Source organism: Ochotona princeps, chromosome 27, assembly GCF_030435755.1.
Source record: "Ochotona princeps isolate mOchPri1 chromosome 27, mOchPri1.hap1, whole genome shotgun sequence".
Taxonomy (NCBI): domain Eukaryota; kingdom Metazoa; phylum Chordata; class Mammalia; order Lagomorpha; family Ochotonidae; genus Ochotona; species Ochotona princeps.
This window is the reverse complement of record NC_080858.1, coordinates 2371431-2393764: the sequence shown is the minus strand read 5'-3', so window position 1 is coordinate 2393764 and position 22334 is coordinate 2371431. Positions and strand designations below refer to the sequence as shown.

General features: G+C 46.1%; 1 protein-coding gene across 13 annotated transcripts in view; it reads left to right on the top strand.

The window, feature by feature from the left end:
- Positions 1-22334, top strand: part of CACNA1C (calcium voltage-gated channel subunit alpha1 C) — a 656633-nt gene that overhangs the window by 501774 nt on the left and 132525 nt on the right. For 8 of the 13 annotated variants that reach the window (XM_058656030.1, XM_004578454.2, XM_004578453.2 and 5 more), the window contains exons 8-9: positions 4698-4801; positions 12764-12936. In XM_058656030.1, coding sequence (XP_058512013.1) covers positions 4698-4801; positions 12764-12936 — 277 coding nt within the window. Of the gene's footprint in view, positions 1-4289; positions 4394-4697; positions 4802-12763; positions 12937-22334 lie in introns of all 13 variants that reach the window. The other 5 variants (XM_058656024.1, XM_058656022.1, XM_058656023.1 and 2 more) reach the window with 1 other exon arrangement.

Sequence of the window (22334 nt, the reverse complement as noted above, 5' to 3'; positions counted from 1 at the left end):
TGAAGGGTCCCAAAACAAAGAGAAGGAATCAATAGAGACAGAAAGGGGGCCTTTCATTTTCCACCAGAGCCAGGCAGACCACAGAGCCTTCTGGAAACTTCTACACTGATCACCAGGAAGTAATGAAGTTCTTAGGATCTGTGGGAATTCAGTCATCTTTCATTTCTTCTTCTACCTTCCTTCCATTCTCCTATCATTTACTATATTTTTTTAAATATGCATTTATTTATCTAGAAGACAGAGTGAGAGAGAGAGCTTTTTCATCCACTGGTTTACTTCTCAATGGTCACAACAGCCAGGTGGCACCAGGCCAAAGACAACAGCCAGGAACTCTATCTGGGTCTCCAACATGGGTGTCAGCAACCCAAGTAAGTAGACCACCTTCTACTGCCATTAGTAGGAAGCTAAATCAGAAACAAAGCAGCCACATCTCAAACCAGTACTGCAGTGTGGGACATCAGTGTCCCAAGTATTGCCTTAACCACTACATCCCAGCCTGGCATCTCATTCACCATCTTGAACATTGAAGAGGACCAGCCCATGGGAAATGAGGAAGCCAAAGTAAAAATGCAGAGCAACAGGGAGGGGTGGAGGCTGAGCACTTCCCTGCCATGGCCCTGGCTGTCTATGGAAGCATCACCTTGAGCACTGAAAGACATCCACTTGAGGTCCCTAATGATGTGTGAGGCACAAGAAATTAGCTACAGTTATCAGAGGCCAAGGGGATTTCTGAAATGCATTGGGGTGTGTGTGAGACTTGCGGGATTGCACATTTGGAGTGAACCTGTTCCTAAAACTTGTAGCTGGTGAGGAAGAGCTCATTTCATGGAGGCTGGCTGAGGCCCTCCTGCTCACCTTCTGCCCAGGCTCCAGAGGCAGCTCTAAGAGCATACTCTCTGCTCCTACCTGTCCTGTGGAGAGTGTCTGCACTCCAGGGATAAGCAAGGGGGAGCCACACTCCACCATGGATTCATTCATTCATTTCTCTCTCTCTCTCTCTCGCTCTCGCTCTCGCTCTCTCTCACACACACACACACACACACACACACACACACACATCTTTTGGATAAGTACAAAACAAGCAAGGTAATAATGAAAGCAGGTCTAGGACACGTGGTTCAAGCTTGGACTTCAGGAATTGTTGCCCCATGGAGTTGGGTGCAAAATGCTGCATTATGCGCCTTTTTCTCTAGCAACAGATCCTAGTTCTCCTGAGGCCTTTCCACAGCTCCCTATCGCCATCCAGGAATAAAGAAACACTGATGTAGAGGAAAAGGAATGGACTGCTTCTGGTCCTTTAAGCAGGGTTCCTTCTTAGAGAGGAAAAGCTACAAGGAGACTCCAAAGATTTACATGGCCTTTTGCCAGAGCAGCAATTCCCTGGCAGATGCCTGGCACCCAGGTTGTAGGGTAGCTTGTAGTCCTATTCAGCTAGCTGTAGCAAAGTCCAAACAGGATGCACACCTTACGTGGTAGGCACTCGGGACATGCTCCATGGACAAATGTGGACTCTGATATGTCTGCTGTCAAGGGTAATCAAGGGATGGCCTCCCAATGTGTGTTACTGTGAGACTCACAGATCCTGCTGTTGTGTGGCCTCGTGGCCACTGGCCTCTGGCTCAACATGCCTCCCTTTAGTCTCGCTTTGTTGTTCCTTCCACATCTTGTATTAGTACTGCTTTGTTTTTCTTCTCCTGGTGACAAAGACTTTTATGGAACTTCTCTACTGGTCTGGTTTCCTTTGCATGCTTGGTTCCTGCTGGCTGAAGGAAGACTCCTAGCTTCCTGACTGGGAACGCTATGACACACAAAGACCTACCCTGCTTATTCTGACAGATGCTGTTTGGCTAAATATTTTAGTAGTTCAACCACTGGGAAAATCCTCCACCCCACAGCCAGGAAGCGTTTATAGCTGTAGGCTCTATTTTTAACAACTGCCAGTTTCCCAGGAAGCCCTTATTCCCAGGATCACATGAACCCTGGACTTCCTGCCTGAGCCTTCAGCAGTTCCACTCCCTCTAGCCCTCTGACTTCCACGTCACCCAGCCCCTCTTTCCTTTGGGCGCCTGTAACCCTGTATACTGTAATCCTACAGTTGCATGTACTGCTTTGTAGTGTAGTTACCTTCTGTGCACCTGTATTCCCTATTCGCACGTTTTAAGCACAATCATTCACTCAATAACCATGTCCTGAGTGCCAGCCATGTGTCAGGCACTTTTCTTGGCACATGGGACTCACCAGGGTTTAAAATAGACCCAAATTGCTCATTCTAATGTAGCTACATCCCAGCATATAAGACAAATAAGAAATAATAAATACAGTAGATAGGTGAGCTATCCAAACCAATAGCTATGGGGGAAAAAAAACATACCAAAAATAGGTCTGGAATGGAACTATTCAATCAGCTCATGTTAACTTGAATTTAAACTGTGATGCGGTTAAAGTAGACATGAGAGAGGACATTTGAAAACATGTAGAAAATGTACATTTCAAAAAAGTTGCCATGAATTTCAAATTATTTTGCCCCAAATAGACTTGTCTTTTAATTCCATTTTTCTCTGCATGTTTTGAAGTCCTCTCACCTATTAGGAACTCTTCCCCTGCTAGTTTAAACCAATTTTGACACAGTATTTGCACTACATTGGGTGGCTTTCTCACACCAAATGAGTATTACTGGGTTCATAAAAGACATTGCAAGTTAGATGGGCTGTTAGAACTTCTCGGATGTTTATGCTCAGAGCACACACAGCACCTAATAGATATGCCTCATCCCTCCCAGCTCAGTGTGGCCTAAGATGCCACAAGGGCTTTAGTATACCGGAAATTATATTCATTTGGGGTCTGAGAGGTAGAAGTCACAGCACTGATCATCACATTTAAGCCCCCTACAATGTGGAATGACTGAGACAGATTTGTGAGCCACAGTGAGAGATGTAGGGCACAGGGCCCAGCGATTTGTCATGCTCATCACTTTCCCCAGGGTTTCTGAAAGTGCTGGCTCACAGGGCCACACTTGGAGAACCACTGAACCACTGATACAAGTCATTCAGCAAACTCATACACCTTAGAGATTTGGGTTTCCATAAGGTAAATTCACAGGGACAAAGCTGGGGTTCATATTTATGAATCCCTTTTGAACAAGTAAACCTCAGGATAAACAGGTTTGAGAAATTAAATCAGAATGAATTCCTTTTAGATAAGAACTGCTGCTCTGTGACTTTGTTCACGCCACCTTGTAGCCAGGGGTGGGTTGGTAAATGTCTAAGAATGGCTTCCCAGGGGCAGAGGCTGCAAGAGGGCTGATTCTGTATTACTTGACCACTAGTATAGTGTAAACACATTCACCATTGAGTAGATGTTCCACAGTTTCTTTATCCATTTTGTAGTAGGGGCAGGAGATGGAGGATGAGGAGGGAAGAAGGGGAAATTGCTGAGCCTATGGAACTGTATCATGAAACATAAAAATAAAAAAGGGAGAGAACAAACAGCAAAGCAAATACATGCATGCAGACATGCATAGATGCCTCCATCCTGGCCAGTGTCCGATAATCGACATGGTCGGTGAAGGTGAAGTTAGAGTTGTGTGTCACTGCTTTCCATAGCCATAACAGGCACTAGTGCTTCAAGCTTCTCCATCCGTCTCTCAGTTACAGGCTCCCGTCATCATCATCATCATCCAGGCTGTAAGTATAAGTCCAGGAACATAAGCCAACTCGGTGCTTTTTTCTGTCCTGTCACCTGCAGGACTTGTGAAACTTCCGAACTTCAACCTCTAAATTCTGGTCCCAGTCAGGATCTAAGTGGCAAGATCTAAGGAAGGAATCTTTTATCTCCTTGAATCCTCTAAGGTTTCCATTCCCCAGCTTGGTCTGCAAGGAGCTGAAGTGCTTCAGACACCAAGGTCAGAGTGCCACAGGGTGCAGTAGATGTAATGGCCACATGAGCCAGCTGAGCTAAAACCATTTCATGCTGAAACACATTCCCTTTTTGTTTTCCTGAGGTGATCTGCCCTCCACAAGCAGAGAACACTAGAGACATTTTCTTTTCCAGGAAATGTAACAGAGAGAGCCAGACAGGAGTCCCCTGGAGGCAGAGCCTACAAAACCACTCTTATAGTCCAGACCTAGGTTGTGGAGAAGTAGGTTAGGGTGGATCAGATCCAGGGGGATCCAAAGTCGAGCTCGGCCCCACTGTCTGCTCTAGATCTGTTACTGTTCCTGTCCACCTGCCTCTTTGCTGCAACTCAATTCTGCTTTCTCTCTTTCCTACCTTTTCCTCCACTTTTCCAGATGCAGGACGCTATGGGCTATGAGCTACCTTGGGTGTATTTTGTCAGTCTGGTCATCTTTGGATCCTTTTTCGTTCTAAATCTGGTTCTCGGTGTGTTGAGCGGGTAAGCTGACCATTTCTATGTACCCCTTATGATGCAGCCGAGCAAGGTCCCAGGTTCCACTGTGTCCATGGCAAGGATCCTTAAACATGGGACTCTAACAGGCCCAAGACAACCCGCACAAAAAGTCTCCATTCAAGTACAAGCTCTGACCCATTGGCTGGACAGGCTATTTGGCTTTTGATTTACACTTGGAGGATCCCTGGGTCCCAGCACTGCTTGGGGCAGTGCCTGGGGAGCCGGGGCAGGCGCTTGGCCATGCTCGGTTGCTATGTGTGCCTGACTAACTATCATTCCATTCTTCCAGGTCAATGATGCCGTAGGAAGGGACTGGCCCTGGATCTATTTTGTTACACTAATCATCATAGGGTCATTTTTTGTACTTAACTTGGTTCTCGGTGTTCTTAGCGGGTAAGCAGGACCAAGGAAAAAGGTCTTGATTTTTCCATTTATTTTTATTTATTCTCTCTGCTCCTCTTCTTGGCTCTATTCTTTGTTCTGGGATGATGAACTTGGGATAAGGGGTCACCTTGGGAAGCTTGAAGTGAACTGTCCTTGGCCTGGCTAGGAGGAGGGTCAAATGTATAAGAAGGTTTGGGGACAGACAGTGGAGAGGAGCACAATGGCTTTGTCAAGAACTACTTTGTCCTACCAGCCTGCTGCCAACGTTTCCTGCTGACTCCCAGCCCCAGATGGCTGTTCAGGACAGCAGCTTCTCTGGTACCTTTGTGACCATGGCCCTTGAAGTCCTGCAGTAAGTCTTAAAAGGGAAGGCTTTGGCTGCAGGCATGTGCAGGACTAGACACAGACTCTGTGCCTCCCATGGACACAGCAGCCTTATAACTAAGTGTTTGTCCTCTTAAACCTGTAAAGTGTGTGGGAGGCTCATAGTCAAGATTTCAGATCAATCGTCTTCAAAGGTGAACAGGCCAGGAGAAGAAGAATTTGGGTTGAAAACAGAAATAATCAGTTGTTGATTGAAACATCCCTTTGGTGCAGTTTAAATTCTAGCTGAACAATCATCCCGGATGTTTCCTTTGCTCAACAGAATGTGAGCCTTTGCAGTTTAAATTCCGAGAGTAGAGGAACTGGAATACATGTCTCTCTTAATTTCTGTGGTTGGCTCCAAGTGTAAAATGTTGGGCCTTATCCAGAGGACATGAAGAAGGGGCGGAAGTAGCTTATGGATGCCGTCTTGAAGATGGCTACCATCTTGCCAGGGGGACACATGGGTGTTGCCCCAGCCCGCTAGCTTCCTCAAAATGCCGTAGCAGCCAGGCCAAGGCCTGACACCTAAATACTCCTGGCACGCTGCTCATAGGTGACCCCTCTGCTGCCTTTGCTATGCTGGGGTGGGCCTCAGGGACTTCTGCTCTGCTGGACACAGACATATCAGCTGCTGTGTGTAGTCTTCCCTGGGTATCTAGGCATAGTCATGCTGGGAGCATTTCCGGTACAAGGACAAAGAGTGTGTTTTGTTTTCACTCTGTGCACAAACAGCCAAGGGAGGCTCGTGCAGTGGCCTAACATAACGCAGTTGGGGCCCGCCTTCACAATGGAGAGGGGTTGGGGGAGAGAAAGAAAGCCGCTCCCTCTTCACCGCTTCCCACGGTGGGTGGGACCTTGATAATATCCCTCCTTTTGCCAAGTGAGCCTTCACCTTCTCTCCTCCCGGAGCCTAGAACCTTCCATCAGGGATGACAAACAATGAGCAGGCTAGTATCAACTCCTGACTAGCTGCCTGGAGGGTTTCATTTTTGTATCCCAATGCAAGAAGAAGCTTTGCATTTCTGCACGAAGGGTTTTGGACAGAGTCAACCTGGATCCCCCACTGCAGACAGGGATTCGTTTACCCTAGGGCTGCATCTGCCGGATGCTTCTGCTAGGTACCCTCCCGGTTTTGAACTTTAGTTTTCTCACCTGAAAAACGAAGATAATATTAAACCTCGAATGGTTGTGATGAAACAGTGAAGTCAATTTATTGCAAAGGCCTGGCACAGTGCAAGGAGGCAGTAAATACTCATGGTGAGGCTAGCACTGCAATGATTCGTTCCTATTTGGTATCTTTCATACTGGAATTCTTGACTAGAATCATCACATGTTAGAGCTCCTCTGTCCTCCTCCTTGCCTTCTAAAGGAGGTTTGAGGCATTAATCAGTATATATGCAGTCACCCTGCTATTAAAGAGCAGAGGCAGCCCCAGAGCCGGCGCATGGCCTGGTTCTCGTGTTCCCATCAGCACCCTTTGGCTGTAGAGTGAATGAGCTTTGATGTAACACCAACCAGAGTCCGACACTATTAAAAACCTGTTATTCCACTTCCCTGCAAGTAACAACCCCTTCCCCTGGAAGTGGAAGCTGGGGATGAATGAGGAACGGCCCAGAGCTTCCTTAAGCAGAGCTGCTTCCCATAGCCAGAGAAGTTAGCCTTCTGGTGAAAGCAGAGAAGGCAATGATGGCAGCTGCTGACTGTTGGAGAAAAATACGTTTTGAAAGCCATGTCCTAGGTTGACTCAGTGCAAGTGAGACGGAGTAGCTACAAACCGCTTGTCCCAGAGCTGGCACTTACTAATACTCAGAGAGGATCACAAAGGCTGTGTGACCTCAGAACCCAATGGAGCTTGCGTCTAGACACTGGCCTCTCCTGGAGACCTGCCCAGCATCTGCTTCCTGACCCGTGCCCAAGCTACAGTCTGCACTGTGCAGCTCCAGAATCCCTGAGGGAACATCTGCCAAAGCTTCCAGGGCCTCTGCCAGGCAAGAGGCATTTGTGGGCAAGCAGCTCCCCCTCTGGGTAAAGGAGGCCTCCTTTGCTGCCGGCTGCAACTGTAAATGGGTGGCCCCAGCCCATGCTCAAACAGCAGCTGGACACAGACTCAGCTGACTGTATGGTGGCAGCCATTTCAAGTCAGCCAGGATCCCCACCCCTTGTTTCACTTACTTGTGGTCAACCTTAGTCCAAGAATATTAATGGAAAATTCCAGAAGTAAATAATTCAAAAGTTTTAAATAACCATTCTCAGTAGCATGATGAAATCTCACTTTGTCTCACCGAGTCCTGCCAGGGATATGACTCATCCCTTCATCCAACATATCCTCTCTCCCCACCCCATCGCAGCCAAGAGATCACACACACCTGACTTAGTACATTGAATTGCTAGCATGGTTAGCTTCTGTTTTTGATGATTGTTATTAATATGTCTGTGTCTGATGCATAAATTGTAGTTTTTCATAGATGTGAATAGGCACACAGTACATGATCAGTCCAGCTACTATGCAGTGTCAGGCATCCACCGGGAATCTTGGAATCTGGTCCCTATTGGTAAGGCAGGCTATTGTCATGACCTCCGCAATAATGTGGTAAGCACCCATTGGTTCACAAGTCATCGTTTCTGCTTAAGCCAACCTAACAAAAGTGTTTAGGCTGGTCCTGAAGCTTCATGAAGGTTACCATCTCCATGGAAGTAGTGTTGGTCCTTGCCTCATTAACATCTTTTGTTAAGTTCTGCATCGGATGCAGGTAGGAATCCTGCTCAGGATGATTCTAAACAAGGTGGTATTCAGATCTGCAGCTGACAGGAAATGAAAGTGAAGTGTGGAAGAATTCTAACTACTGAAATATGGTTGTGCTGGAGCAGTGGAATCCACAGCCTGTCTCCCTAGTAAGCATGGCATACCCTCCCAGACTCATTTAATTGGACAATCCCATGTTGTCATGGGAACTGAGGAGGTGAGGAGGGGAAGCTGGAGGAGGAAGGGTAAGGGACAGGCAGGCAGCAGAAGCAACTCACACGCAGGCAACTGGAAATAGTGAGTGGGAACCAGAAGAGGCCCAGCAGAAAGCTGCTAAGCCACTGCTAGCATGGCTGGTGGGGCAGGGGTTCTAGGGTGCAGTTCTCCATGGAGGGAGCAGAACCACTGAGTCCATGGCTCTGCAGTCTTGGTGCCTTCTGGGACTAGGGACGGAAGATGTGACACTTGACATTCTTGCATTAATATGATTTTATAGTCCAGCACAATCTCATGAATCATGTCCTTCAGTAGCCTGGGAAATGATTAGTTGTGCTTGGTGCACTCATAAAGATTTAGAAGATGATACTCTTTAAAGCTTCTATTCTAGAAGCAGAAATTCAAACATTTTGGTCATCAGAGGCTAGGCATTCTTAAACTGGACCACTCAAGGTTCCAAAACACCTCCTTTCTGATAAGGCCAGATGGTGTTAGCATAAAGCATATGTTTATCTTGGAATTTTTTTTAAAGGCGTCCACATTCCTTATCTATCAGGCTTCACATCTACCCTGTGCAAGTTTGAGGACTGCTATCAGTAGAGATAATAATCAGAGTATAATTAATTTCCCATCCAGAAACCTCAAATCTCCGGCCTACTAAAATTAAAGGGACAACAGTGACAATGATAGCCTTGCAATTATACTTCAAACTGTAATGAGATGGAAGGCTCTGGACTCTGGTTCATTTTGTTTTTACAGGGGTTGCGTAGAGAGCTATACTTATACAGCATCCGCTGGCCAAAGGCCAGGAGGATGTGTTACATTGGGACTCGTCTCATCCTTTTCCCACTGGGAAGTGGACATACCTATCTCCCCAGAACAGCAGAGGACCTTTGGGGTAGACGTTCAGGCCCTGGAAGCATAATTGCACTATGATTCCACTGCTAAGACAAATGGTCACAATGCCCAGAGACAAAAGGGAGGAATAAAAGGCCAGGGCACAACTGCCTTATGAGTAGGAGCAGACGAGGTAGCAGCACATACAAGGATGCTTCGAAATGCTCATCGAAAATGGAGCAGAAAGTAAAAAAAAAAAAATGCTTGAGATCATGCAAAAAAAAATTTTTTTTCATTTCCATGAACTTTTTGAAGACCCACTCTACTTGATGCCTGTGACTGACAGGAATTCTGTTGTGTAAAGACACCACAGACTCTGGTTGAGGAAATAGTGACATGTGGCTCAGAGAGGAAGCAGAAGTACAGAGCTAAGTTTCTGCCAGCCTGTGGTCAGACCATTTTGTCAACCAGCCAGTGCGTACCTGTGTTTCATATGTGCTTCCATTGAAGGATGCTTTGCTTTGCATCTATCAGGGATTCAGTGACATTAAATTTGTGGCCAATATACTGTAACTCATGCCTGAAGGAAGTTTATTTAGCATATGCATTCTCTCTGTGAGGCACATCTGGACCTCCTCAGCACCATGAATGAGGGTCATTTTTTTTTAAGCTGTATATAGTTTTATTGGAAAGGCAGAGATACAGAGAGGAAGAGAGACAGAGAGGAAGATCTTCTGTCCGCTGATTTTACTCCCCAAATGGCCACAACAACTGGAACTAAGCAGATCTGAAGCCAGGAGCCAGGAGCTTCTTCCAGGTCTCCCACGCAGGTGCAGGGTCCCAAGGCTTTGGGCCGTCCTCCACTGCCTTCCCAGGCCACCAGCAAGGAGCCGGATGGGAAGTGGGGTGGCTGGGACACAAACTGGCACCCAAATGGGATCCTGGCATGTGCAAGGCAAGGAGTTTAGCTGCTAGGCTATCACACCAGGCCCATGAGGGTCATTTTTAAACTGGAGATTTACCCCAAAAATGCACAAATAATCCAAAGTAGACTAGATTGACTGCAAAAAGAACACCTGTTTATCACAGGAGAACTGAACCAAGAAAGGGAGAGTGCTGCCTTGCATAACCTCCACTGAGAGTATGGACACATACGAGTGTGTAAGTGGCACAAGGATTAACTTTGGCATTCCAAATAAATTTTAGCAGGCAGATAAATCCATAAATGGGAAAGCCACAAAAAATGACCATTAGCTATGTTGGTTATCCATGTGCCAGGGGCCTCTGTGGTTCATATGAACTGGATGTCCCACAACCCCTTCCTTTATGTTACTGTGTACCAGCTCCAGACCCTCCATTCCAGCCCTCATTTTCGCTTGCTGGCGGGAGATGCTGCGTGACAAATCCCAGTCCCACAGCTGTGACTGATTGTCTTGCTGCTTTGGTCCCAGGGCCTGGAACAGCCCATCAGACTAGGGTTTCACGTCTTCATCAGCTTGGTCCCTAGAGGAGCAGATGGCTGGCATCCAGGCAAGGAGATAAAGAGGGCCAGGCATTGCTGTTTGGCACATCCCTTACCACATGGCGTCTGGGGAAGGGAACTTGGGCTTCCCTTTCATTTGAGTACAAGCCTGTTTTCAGTCTTCTCTTCATGGGAGCCTGCAGTGCCTTTGATCTTGTGGTCCTCCTAACCCTCCCCACAAGACATGTCATTCCATACCCTGACGCCAGTCCAGGTCATCAGCACCCCGCTCTCCATGGCTGTTTCCTTTAGTTCCCACACAAGTCTGGAGGTATAGATTGGAGCTTTCAGCCCATGGGGGAAGATGCTATAAAACAGGATTGGATGGAACATCTTTACCCCAGTTGGATCCCAGTCCTGTCTGCCACCACTGCCCCCCGCCCCAGCCCCTCTCCAAAGGAAGGATGAGTGGTTTTGTAACCACTGCTTGAACCTTCTGTAAAGCCATTCAACAGAGCCCAGGTGAGCCCTCAACCATTTACTCCTCACAGCCTTAAACACACTCCATATATAAGAAACCTAGACTGAGAGTGGGTATAACAGAAAGAGTCCCAAGAGAGGCCTTGGAATGCAGATTTGGGAGTTGATATGTACAAGATGAGCAATGCTCTGTGATGTTGGCTGTCTGTGGAAAGGAAGACCAAGCCCTCAGGCGGCTTGGAGGAACAGGGCATAGAGGTTTAGGGGAAGGGAGCTGGCATTTGTCCAGCAGGGAAGGAGCAAAGCATGGCAAGGCTCCTATCTTTGTTGTGAGCTGTCAATCCAGTTTCTTCCACAGCTAAAAATCCCTGGGAAGGAAATGAAGGTACCCTTTGGTTGGCAGGAAGCCTGAGAAATAGCAAGTTCAATCCAATTAGAATTGGATTCAATCAAATTTAAGAAGAAAATTCAATCCAAACTGGAGCACCATTAAGGCAGCTGTTGAAGGGAACTCATTAGCTTGAGAGCCCCACATTCTCCCAATCACAAAACATCCCAAGACCCACCCCCAGCCCCAACTTGATTTCACCATGAAAGTTGTGCTCTCTGGAGTGGCACAGGCGGGATGCAGACACTAGGCAGTTATTTGATGATGGGACACACTGCATGGTGGCAGGATTAGGAGCCAGGCTTATTGTCCCCCTATCTGTTGGGTGTTTGACTTGTGTAAGAAATTCCTTCAAGATGTGTTTATGTTCTCTTGCCCTGCTCCAGGCCTTTGTGAGAGAATGTAAAATCATGGCTCCAGGAATCAGCCAAGATGCCCAGTATGCCCAGTGCATGTAGGCATGTACACACGTACACACATACACACCACACACACACACACACACACACACACACACAGCACAACTCCAAAGACAAAGACATTCCTATTCATTCCTATACAGAAAGTGAATTGTAAATCATAGAAAACAAGGACAGTCATAAAAAATGGAAACCACCATTCTGTCAGATATCATCAGTAGGCTCTTCTAGCAAACACTAAACCAGATCCAATTCATTACTGCTTTAAATTGAATGTATCCTTTAACTTGGATATCATTTGAACTTTATGTATTTTCAAATTCTAATTGGGATTTTTTTTAACCAAAATGGCAACCTCAGAACATTTTCTTGTGCTTGGAATCCTCATGTGTCTCCACATGGAAAAGAGCCAACTCTAGATCAGAGAGCCCTCCAGGCATGCTAACAAGGGCAGGTTGAGCTCTACTCCTGAGAAATCTCCTGGTTCCTGCACCAATGAGGTCCTGCTAAATAGTTCATCTCTGAGAGGAAGAAAGCTCCGGTTTATAGCATTTGCATTTCCGTGGTGTAAGTATTCCCAGCATGGCTGATGACATCACGGAAGTCAGAGATAGCAAGGGATGTGCACACTTGGCTCTTGGGACCTGATGTGGAGGAGTAGGCTTTGGCACATGATTGGTCCTTAACCATTGTGGGGTATTTAGTTCCTGGTTGGAAAAGGCTCCAAGGTCTTGGTGCGGGATGGGGATGGGGGGAGGGCATTTGTTATCAAAAGGCAAAACCTGGGAATGAGACTTAGTGAAAAGGGAAATGAACTTGAGTCATGCAGTAAGACCCTCATGCCTGTATCCACCATGTCCCTTCCATTGACTCCTTTCTCTATGAAAGGGTCAAAATAAAACACAAACTGGCCAGAGAAAGCTGTGTGCAAAGTCAGGGCTTGTGGTATCTTCCTGCCAAGCAACTAATACTTCTCTTTCCCCCTTATCTCCACCTCTCCTATACCCAATTCCTTCTCTATACTCCTATCTACTCCCTCCGCACCCCCCTCCCCGTCCAGAGAGTTTTCCAAAGAGAGGGAGAAGGCCAAAGCTCGGGGAGATTTCCAGAAGTTGCGGGAGAAGCAGCAGCTGGAAGAGGACCTCAAAGGCTACCTGGACTGGATCACTCAGGCAGAAGACATTGACCCTGAGAATGAGGATGAAGGCATGGATGAGGAGAAACCCCGAAACAGTGAGCAGCCATCCTCTGTCTTTGGGCTGGGTTCTGGGGGAGACCATTACCACTGCCTTTCTTTACAATCTGCAGTTTCTGTCCCTGGAGCAACATTTATCTCATTGGTTGAAATCATTTGTTACTTACAGGAATTTTTTACAGATGGGAAATAATTGCTCTTGTTGCTCCTTTTAGAATCTTTAACCTTAAAAGACACTTGAGATTGTTCTGAGCTGAATTCTTGTTTTAAAATCAGACATCCTCCTCCTTCTCCTTGGACAGGGAAGCAGGATTCCAGAATCTCTGCTTCCTCATTTCAACAACTTATTTAGTAAGTCTGTCAGCAACTCCCCTTCTCATAACTCTGCTCAAGGTGCAAATTCAGAATTAAAGCACATGACTGGCAAGGGACTGGTAACAACATAGTTTAATAACCCAAGGAGGCCTTCATGCTCTGCTAAGTAGTTTTACAAGTTGGAATATGAGGCCTTTGATGGCTTAGAACAATGAGCAAAGATGCCATTGAGAGTCTTCCTGGGAGAAATACCTGACAGCTTCTGTTGTGCTGTTGACGGAACCACAGAGCAGTTGATGAGTTAGTGGTACTGAGTGGTATGTAAATAGATAAACTGTCCTGAGAGCTGCACAGAAGCTTACCTCTAAAACACAGGAATTGGTATCTCAGCTCCTTGCTCTGCCACAAGTCAGAGTGGAGCCCCTGATTTGTGCTGATTGGCAATGAGCAGTTTTCTTTGCATGCACTGTTTAAGATAACTACTGTCCACACTTACTTAGCAGTCAGTCATGATTGTGGGGACACATCATTATTCTCTTTTCTGCCTATGGCAAGAGCTTCTAAGGGGAATGGCTGTTTCTCCATCTCACCCAAGAACTGAGTAAATTCCAGGGAGATTTTACCAACACAGTGTATCCTGGCTGTTGGAGCCATCACTCTGGCAGGGCCCATGAACCCAGATTTGTGGCCAAGCTTTGTTAAGAGTAGAATGAACTGCCTACCCCAATGGAAGATCTCTACCAATATTATTGTCAGTTCAAATATGGACAATTTCTCGCTCAAGGGACTCTCGCTCTGGGGCCTCTTGCTCTCCTCTCTCCTTGTAGAGCTTCTTCATGGCTGGAAAACCTTTGTGTTTCTGCTGCTTGTCTTGACCAGCTTTGTCCTAGAAGGCTAGCATGGAAACCTGGTTCCTTTGTTAGTGGAAATGCTAGTTGCAGGGGCATTGAAAATCAAAGGATAAAGAGTCAGAGAGACCCATGCAAAGAAATAGAATGTGAGAAACCTAGGAGTGGAGCCAGGAAAGGATTCCAAAGAATTGTGTCTTTTGGGAAAGTCCAACTGAGAGTAGAGTGGATGTGATATACTTACTCAGTCGTAGGCGAAAGACTTGCAGAAAAGGCAAGGCAAGTCTGTGGCTTGGCAATGATCTTCTTGTCTGTGGAACTTCATAGTTTTCCCTTTGAAACAAATACAAGTAGAATGGCTGCTGCAAAGATGAGTATTTCAAGTAGTGCAGGGCTCTGGCCATTGATGTCTTTCAATGGTGGCATCTTTCCAAATAATGGGACAGTATATTTTCCAGTTCTTGTCAGCTCTAAAACTAATTAGTGTTTTAAGGGGGGAAAAAAGCATGATCATATTCTTTGTGGCTCCGGTGACTCCGCATCTCAGCACAGACCTGGTACACCGACAAGATGGCAGTGGAGATTAGGTTGACGCAATGAACCATGGTCACAGGGTGGATGAACATACCTGATTGGAACCAAATGATTCAGCGTTCCAGGGAAAAGCTACAAAGGCCACCAACGAAGTGGAAGGAGCATGAATTTGGAAAACAACCAAACCAAAGCTCATGGTTGGAAAGCATTTCTCTAAACAGAGTAAATGAAATGGCAAGCAAATTATATAAATCCTTGCCCTCATGGAGTTCATAGCCAAGAGGGACAGCAAACAATCAATCAAATAATATGTTAGTGATGAGAACCATGGGGAAAGGTGGAAGAGTGCTAGGAGCAAGAAGATGCTGAGAGCTTTTGATGTGATAGAGGGTGGCCAGGGGAGGAGCTTGCTGAGAAGATGGCAGCTGCACACAAACCTGAAGGCAGTAAAGAAAGGAATTATAGAGATATTTAGGTAAGGAACATTCTAAACAGAGGGAAGGCCAACACCAATGCCTCAATGTGGGAGCAAAGCAGACATGCCTGAGAAACAGACAAAGGGCTAATGCAACTTGATGGGAATGGATATGGCAGAGAGTAGTAGTGGACCTGGCTGTAAGTCATTTAACTTGATCTCCAAACTTGAACTTTAGCTGAGAGTGAGTAAAGTAGCCACTGGAGGTTTTAAGCAAAAATGCAATGTGATCTGGCATGCATTTAGTCGGATCCCTCTGGCTGTCATGTGCAGAAGGGAGTGGGATGGCGCGAGCAGGGGTCCAGTCAAGGAGCTGCTGCTTCAGGAGCTGATCATGATTTGTCTTAAGAGTAGCAGAAAAGTTTTGATGAGTATTGTAGGACAACAAGTCAAGCCACCACCTGTGATGCCCATAGGCCCTGTCAGAGTACATGGAATCGTCTCCCATTTCTGCTTCTGACCAAACTCCCTGCTAATACGCTTGGGAAGGTAAAGTAACAGAAGGTGACTCAAGTACGTGGGTCCATGCTATCCACATAGGGAACCTGCATCGAGTTCTTGTATGCTCATTTCAGCATTGCACATTCCTAGCTGTGGCAGGTATTTGGGGTTTCTAGGAGCCAATGGAAGATTTCTATCTCCCACTGTGTTCTTTGGGCTTTAAAATAAGTAAAAATGGAAAAAAAAATGAATACATTAGAAAGAATATCAGGAAAGTCATTTCAAACAATATTTGGAATGTCTATTAGACATCCACATTCAAATGTTGAGTAGGCAATTGCGAATGAGTCTGAGCCTAGGGAAGAGGTCTGGGAATGAATTAAAATCTGGGGAGTCAACAATATGTTGAAGATATTTAAACCCAATTGTTCAGATGAAATCACTAGGGAGCAGATGTATAAAGAAATGAAATGAGTTCCAAGATCAAAAACAGGTGCTCTACTGATGTTTGAGGATTGAGGTGAGAAAAGACCCCAGCTGCCAGAGAGATCTAGAAAGGCATGGCCAGAGAGCTAGGAGGAGAATCAGAGGAACAGGTGTCGCTGCAGGCACTGTTGTAGATAAGGTGAAGACAGTGGGATCACTGGCATGGATGTGGGCTGTATCCTGAAACTTGGATGAAGGCTGTCTGGTGACATGATGGAGAGCAAACACTTGAAGGCAAATTAGTCATACGTTATGAGTCTCTTGAGTCTGTATACTTCCTAGAGTGACATGAAGAACTTGCTCTGTAGACCTCCCATTCTGGCGGTGTGGTTCAACTACCAACCACCTGAGGGATCTGGCCATAATGAGATCAGAAGGGGATGAGAGGAGACCACATAATCAACCTGTACACCTGTGATCTTAAGATGGTCACCCTCTAGAGCCCAGCCCTTCATTGTGTCTCCATCTACAGCCATTTAAGTACTTGGCGTTGTGTCTGCAACTGGGTATGGACAGCCTTTGATAAAGGAGGACATATTACTCAAGAGCCATCTCAGGGCCACAAAGGCAGAAGAGAGGCAAGAAGACATGCATGCGCACAGCTGCCTTGCATGCACCTTCTAGGCTGAGACAGCCTCAATGATCTTGGCCTCTGTACCCCTCCTCTCTGGGTGCAAAATCCATGATCTTGTGAGGTGTCATCGATCTCATGATTACTTCTCCGCTTTCTAGCCTAAGAAGCATCCTCTTTGAAGGGACCAGTTGTAGAACTATCACTACTGTACAGTGAACACGCACTGCTGCAGGGAACTGCATCTGCTTTCCAACTCCAATGTCAAATTTGATCACAGGTCACACATTAAAGCAAGAAGTCATAAAGAGACAGAGGTGAAAATTTCTTTATTTTTCCTCCTCAAGATAAAAAAAAAACACATTGATGACCTAACCATTTGGAAGTATCTCAGATGTCATTATGAAAATTTAAATACAGCAAGTTTGTAGTTTGATACAGACATTCATACGGATATGCATGTAAGAGACAGAAACACAATAGAACCAAAACACTGCATTTCCGCCTAGATAAGTAAGATTAAATATTTATATTCGGTTATGTTTCACAGGAACCACTTTTGCAATCATCATTAACCAACAGAGCCACATGGCTGCTCAACACCCTGCAGAGCTAAGAATAATTTATTACTGAAATACAGAAATTTGAGGCCTGTGAGAGCTGCAGGTGCCCAAAAAAGGACTTGCAAGTAGTAATCTGAATTACATTGATCTATATGACATATGTGTCAAGAGCACATGCCTAATTATTTAATATTTTTAAGCGCTATAATCAGCACAATTATTATTTATCCAAGGCCTACTTCATGGCCAGAGTTGGCACACTTCTGGGTGACAATGACTGAATCCTGAGGTACCTGGCTCAGTTTGCATGAACAGAAGCTCTGCATTTGTTGTTTTCCTTGGTTCTCTATTTGCGCTCTTAGGTTTTCATGCTTAGAGGACTGCCCTGACTCCATCTCACTCAGAGAGGGTGAACACCCTCTTGTCCAGCCCAGAAATACATACTTTGCCTCTCATGAATTCTCAGCTCATCCTCATCCGAGCCCTCATGCTAGAATCAACTGGGAGGTTGCCTTAGAGATTAGGTGAGACAACCTGAACCCAAAATTATAAAAAGGAAAACAATGACTGCACTAACTGCTAGAGATACCAACACTAGCAATTTCCCAACAGGATTCTACCCACCATGCCATGCACACGCCTGGTTAAGATATTCCCTAACTCTTTTCTCTCTCTCTCTCCCTCTCTCTCCATTCCCATCTTACACAGGACATATCTTGTACTGATCTTATACAATTGCAACAGCTCATCGGATTCCTAGGTTACACTGAGTGACAGGGGCTTCCTGAAACTTATTCTACCTGCCAAAGCCCAGGGAAAGCCAACTGTGTATAAGTGTGTGTGTGTGTGTGTGTGTGTGTGTGTGTGTGTGTACGCACGTGCGTGCCATGACTGAGTTCTGACAAAGTGTTCCTCACCTGCCCTGAGCTGATAGAATAGGCCTATCTAGTCTACCCTTGACTTGAGTAGGCTTCTTGTTCTGATTATTCACCATGTTCATTAAAGAACTTCCTTTCAGTGTTCCTTAGCAAACATTTGCTTCTCAATTTTGAGTCCTCTCCACTTCAGGGGAGTGGTGCTGGAAAACAAGTGGACAGGCCAGGCATGGGATGGTGGGCAAGGCAGGAATATCAAAGTGCAATGAGAAGGGTCCTGAAAACGAAGATTGCATTGTGCTGGGAAGGTGATGGTTAGTGAGGGTTGCTTCACCCTGAGATTGTACAAGGAGGCCATTTCATGGATTCTTGAGGTTTGGGGAGTCATGATTCTCAGTGGCAGGATCCTGTGAACTAGGTGTTGTTCACAGTCCCTCCTTGGGTGATCATAGATATAGAAATGGTATTTTAGAGGTAGCACATTTTTCTTGGAAACACAGTCTGGCCACTATCCTGTCTCACATCAGGAGACATGCTCCATGTTGAGTGTGCGCTAAAGTAGGCATGCCACCCAGTCTCAATGAACTGCTATGTATTTCCTAAATCAAAACCCACCAGTGGTCTCAGGAAGCCATGGAATGATAGCTAACATGCTTCTGGAAGACTGGGAGGTGGGAGCCACATAGTGAGGTTAGTAACGACAGACTTTCATGGCCTGTCTGTGGCTATCATAAGGTTAGCAGAACGACACCAGGCAGGAGAACTGCCAAGTGACTATCTCGTCACCTCAAGAGTCACCTGTCTTCCCAATTCAATGAAGCCCCCCGCTCCCATGACCTTCAGTAAAATATAGAGAGATTCTGCATCCCTTTGGAGCCCAGGGCCATGCCGTGAAGATGCAGGGAGCAGAAATTGCCATGTTGGGTATAGATGTTGGCACTATCCTGGCTATGGCTTTAGGGAAATGCCCCAAACCCAAAGATAGTAAGAAGCCAAGCAAAGTCCAGAATGAAAATGATCTGTCTACGGTGGAGAAGATCGTTAGCACAAGCTGAACAGGTGCTAGAGCCAGGATTCTTATCCTCCCTTTTCAATACCTTGCCCTTATCTTGGTCATTTATACCTAATGTCTGTGGCCCATTTGGAACCATCACAGCCAGTCCCACAGTTAGAGAAGGATGTGAGTGAAAGTTGCGTCCCTGGGCTTTCTGGCCAGTCATCCATGCAGTGGAAGACAGAGCAGTAGGATGTTTGCTGTTAAGGACCAAATGTGGCTATGTGTCCTCGTCAGGGAGCGCCTGGCAGCCCTCGTTCTTGTCCAACACTTTTCTGTAGATAGAGAGGGACCTAGGAAAAGATTTAGGCAGAAGAATGACTACACTGTGGAAGAAGTGGGTTGGGAGGAGAGAGAGACTGAAGGCAGAGGGACCCACAGCAAGAGGCCAGCCAGGCTTACAGCAAGCCTTGGAATGGTGTGGAAAGAGATCTGCTCCCACTAGGAGAGTCCCAAGTCTCAACACTTGCCCTGGGGTCTCCAGGATAGCTAACTTGTGCCTTCCCAGCAGGTGGAGGGGGTTACAGCAGTGGCATGGCCTCCTCTCACAGACAGTATCTACCTGACAATGTGACCTGGAGTCCTTCGCCGTTCAGAGACCCATGACAACAGACACCCAACAAGTAAACCCCTAACCCTACAAATTGTACATGTCTGAATCCCAAGCAACTGCCACCTCATTTAATCCCCTGTCTGGTGATTCAGAGGCTGATGGTCAGGAACGAAAAAAAAAGGATGTATAACAACCCCAAACATAGGGAATAGTACTCAGATGGTACAATCCATATGCCTATGGCACCTGCTGGCCATGTCTCCAGAGGAGAGTCATGTCCCAGTATCACAGGAGTGATTCTGTCCTCTTATGTGATACTTGTAAATACCTGTTCTACGGACTGGACCCCTACTTACCATGATCATTTTGCATGGCAGACATGTAATGAGAGAGGTAGGGCTGAGGCCTGATTGCAAACCACAGAATATGTTTAAAATTTGCTTAATAAATGGGGATAATGTGAAGTAGTGAATAGAATACTTGAAAACCCAAGGTGGCTGGGTGTTTGGCCTACTGATTAAGATGTTGACATTGAAACCTGCATGGCATACTGGAGTACCAGGGTTCAATTCCAAGCTGCTTCTTCCTGCCACTGCAGACCCTGGGGGATGCTGATGATGTTCCTACCACCCAAGTGGGAGTCCTAACTTTAGACATTACCTCCCAGTTCATTGCAGCTATGGGTGGGATAATGAACCAGGGTTGGGATCTCCTCTCTCTGCCTTCCTGCCTCCCTCCCTCCCTCCCCCTTTCCTCCGTCCCTCCCCCTTTCCTCCCTCCTTTTCTTCTTGCCTTCCTCTCTCTGCCCCATGGCTCCCTCCCTCCTTCCCTCTCTCCCCCCTCCCTCCATTCCTCTTCCATCCCTTCCCCTTCCTCTCCCTCCTTCCCTCTCTCTCCCCTCCCTTTCTCTTCCCCTTTCTTTTCCTCCCATATCTTCCCTTCTTCTCCCTCCCCTTCCCTCCTCTTCCTCCCACCTTCCTCCCTCCCATACTCCTTTCCCCTCTCTTCTCCTTCTCTTCCTCCCTCCCTCATCCTCTCTTCCTCTCTCTCCTCTCCCTCCCTCTGCCCCTCTAAACCAGGAGTCTCCAGCTGTGCTTTTCCCAGTGTCCCTGGTGTTGGAGCCCAGACAATGGTCTGAGCTTTTGTTCCCATCATACTGGATTGATTCACTCCCAGCCTGTTACAGTGCTCTTGAATTCAGCTTCTCTTAAAGGTACAGGGAAAATGTCAACACTTTCAAAAGAAATCACATGCTCAAAAGTAGCCCAAGGGGTCCCCACAATGGCCTCTCTGAGAAGACTCTTCTTGCTTCTCATTTGAAATCATCAGAAGGAACCACACAGGCGAGCTAGGAAAAGATCTTGACAGGGAAAATCCTGAGCCTCAACTTATGTAATTTCTACTTAAATGCACCAAAGTAGATCAAATGTTGTCTTCTATATGTAATGTTGGCTCTGCATAGCCTAAGGAGTAAAAAAAGAAGACCCTAGCTGTTTATTCAATCACAAAATATATGGTCATTGCAATCTGGACTTAATTCATATGATCCCAGCAACGATCTGTGGGGGTGCTCCAGGAGGCAGCCCACAGTGAAGTTTAAAGTGATATCCTTTCCTCGAATATAGTTATTTAAATTTTGATAATATTCTTCAGTGTTAGGTTTTACCAAAAATGTAAGCATATGAAGATGTTAAGCATCTTTGTTGCTTCCTAAATCAGGCACTGAAATGTGTTTGCCCGGCCTGAAACAACTTTGACCAACGTATCTTGTGCCTTGGTCTAGGGATTGCCAGGGACCCAGTGCCCCGAGATTAAAGATCAAGAGACAACCAAACCAGAGGCCAAGGATGGGAAAGAATGACTGAAACTACTCCATGCCTCTTGCCTAGAAGTGATAGAATACACATGTTCTTAGCAGTTCCCTGAAGAGGTAAAAAGGCTTAATTATATGCTTGACAAGCTGCCTTTAAAGAAAAAAAAGTGTGTGTTTACCTTCTGCATTCCAAGCTCAAATCAGCCTATCAAACCATTCTCTCTCATAGCCATGACTCATGAGATATGATGATAATTTCCAGTTATCAAGACAGTTGTATTAACAGAATTCCCTGGAAAGAACATGTGCACCCACATACATACTCACACAGACACACACAGACCCAACCTGGGGTCAAGAAGAAATAGCGGACACTTTGTTGTTAGGGTCTCACTGTAGTTATGAATGTTTGCAAAGCTCAGCAACTTCCAGTTATGGGCTCAGGTTTGGGCATGATGTTTCAAAGACTGAGAAATGATGCTTGCTGCCCCTTGAGAGAAGAACCTTGGATTGTCATGCAGGGTGCTTGGTATAAGAGGTGCCCCCCAGCCACTGCAGCACACAGATCATTCAGCCTTATTCTGTGAGATAGGAAGCTTATGGTTATTGTCACCTGGCAAACAGGAAGGTGGTCATCAAGAAGGGCCCAAGCTTCCAGCAAAATGGCAGAGGTTCTTCTTGGAAATCATCTCCATTACTTCTAAAGTCCAGAATCCTTTAATTCATTCATTTTCAGGCCACTTGTTGAGATGAGTTAAGACTAGTGCGTGAGATGAATGGCTCTCATCTTTCTCTACTCCCAAGATGTGTGAGTTTTGCAGTGGAACTTCAGGAGCCCACAGGCAACCTGACCTGACTTCAGTAACCACTTGGCTGCTTGCTTTTCCCAGTTGTCTCGTCTGTGAAAT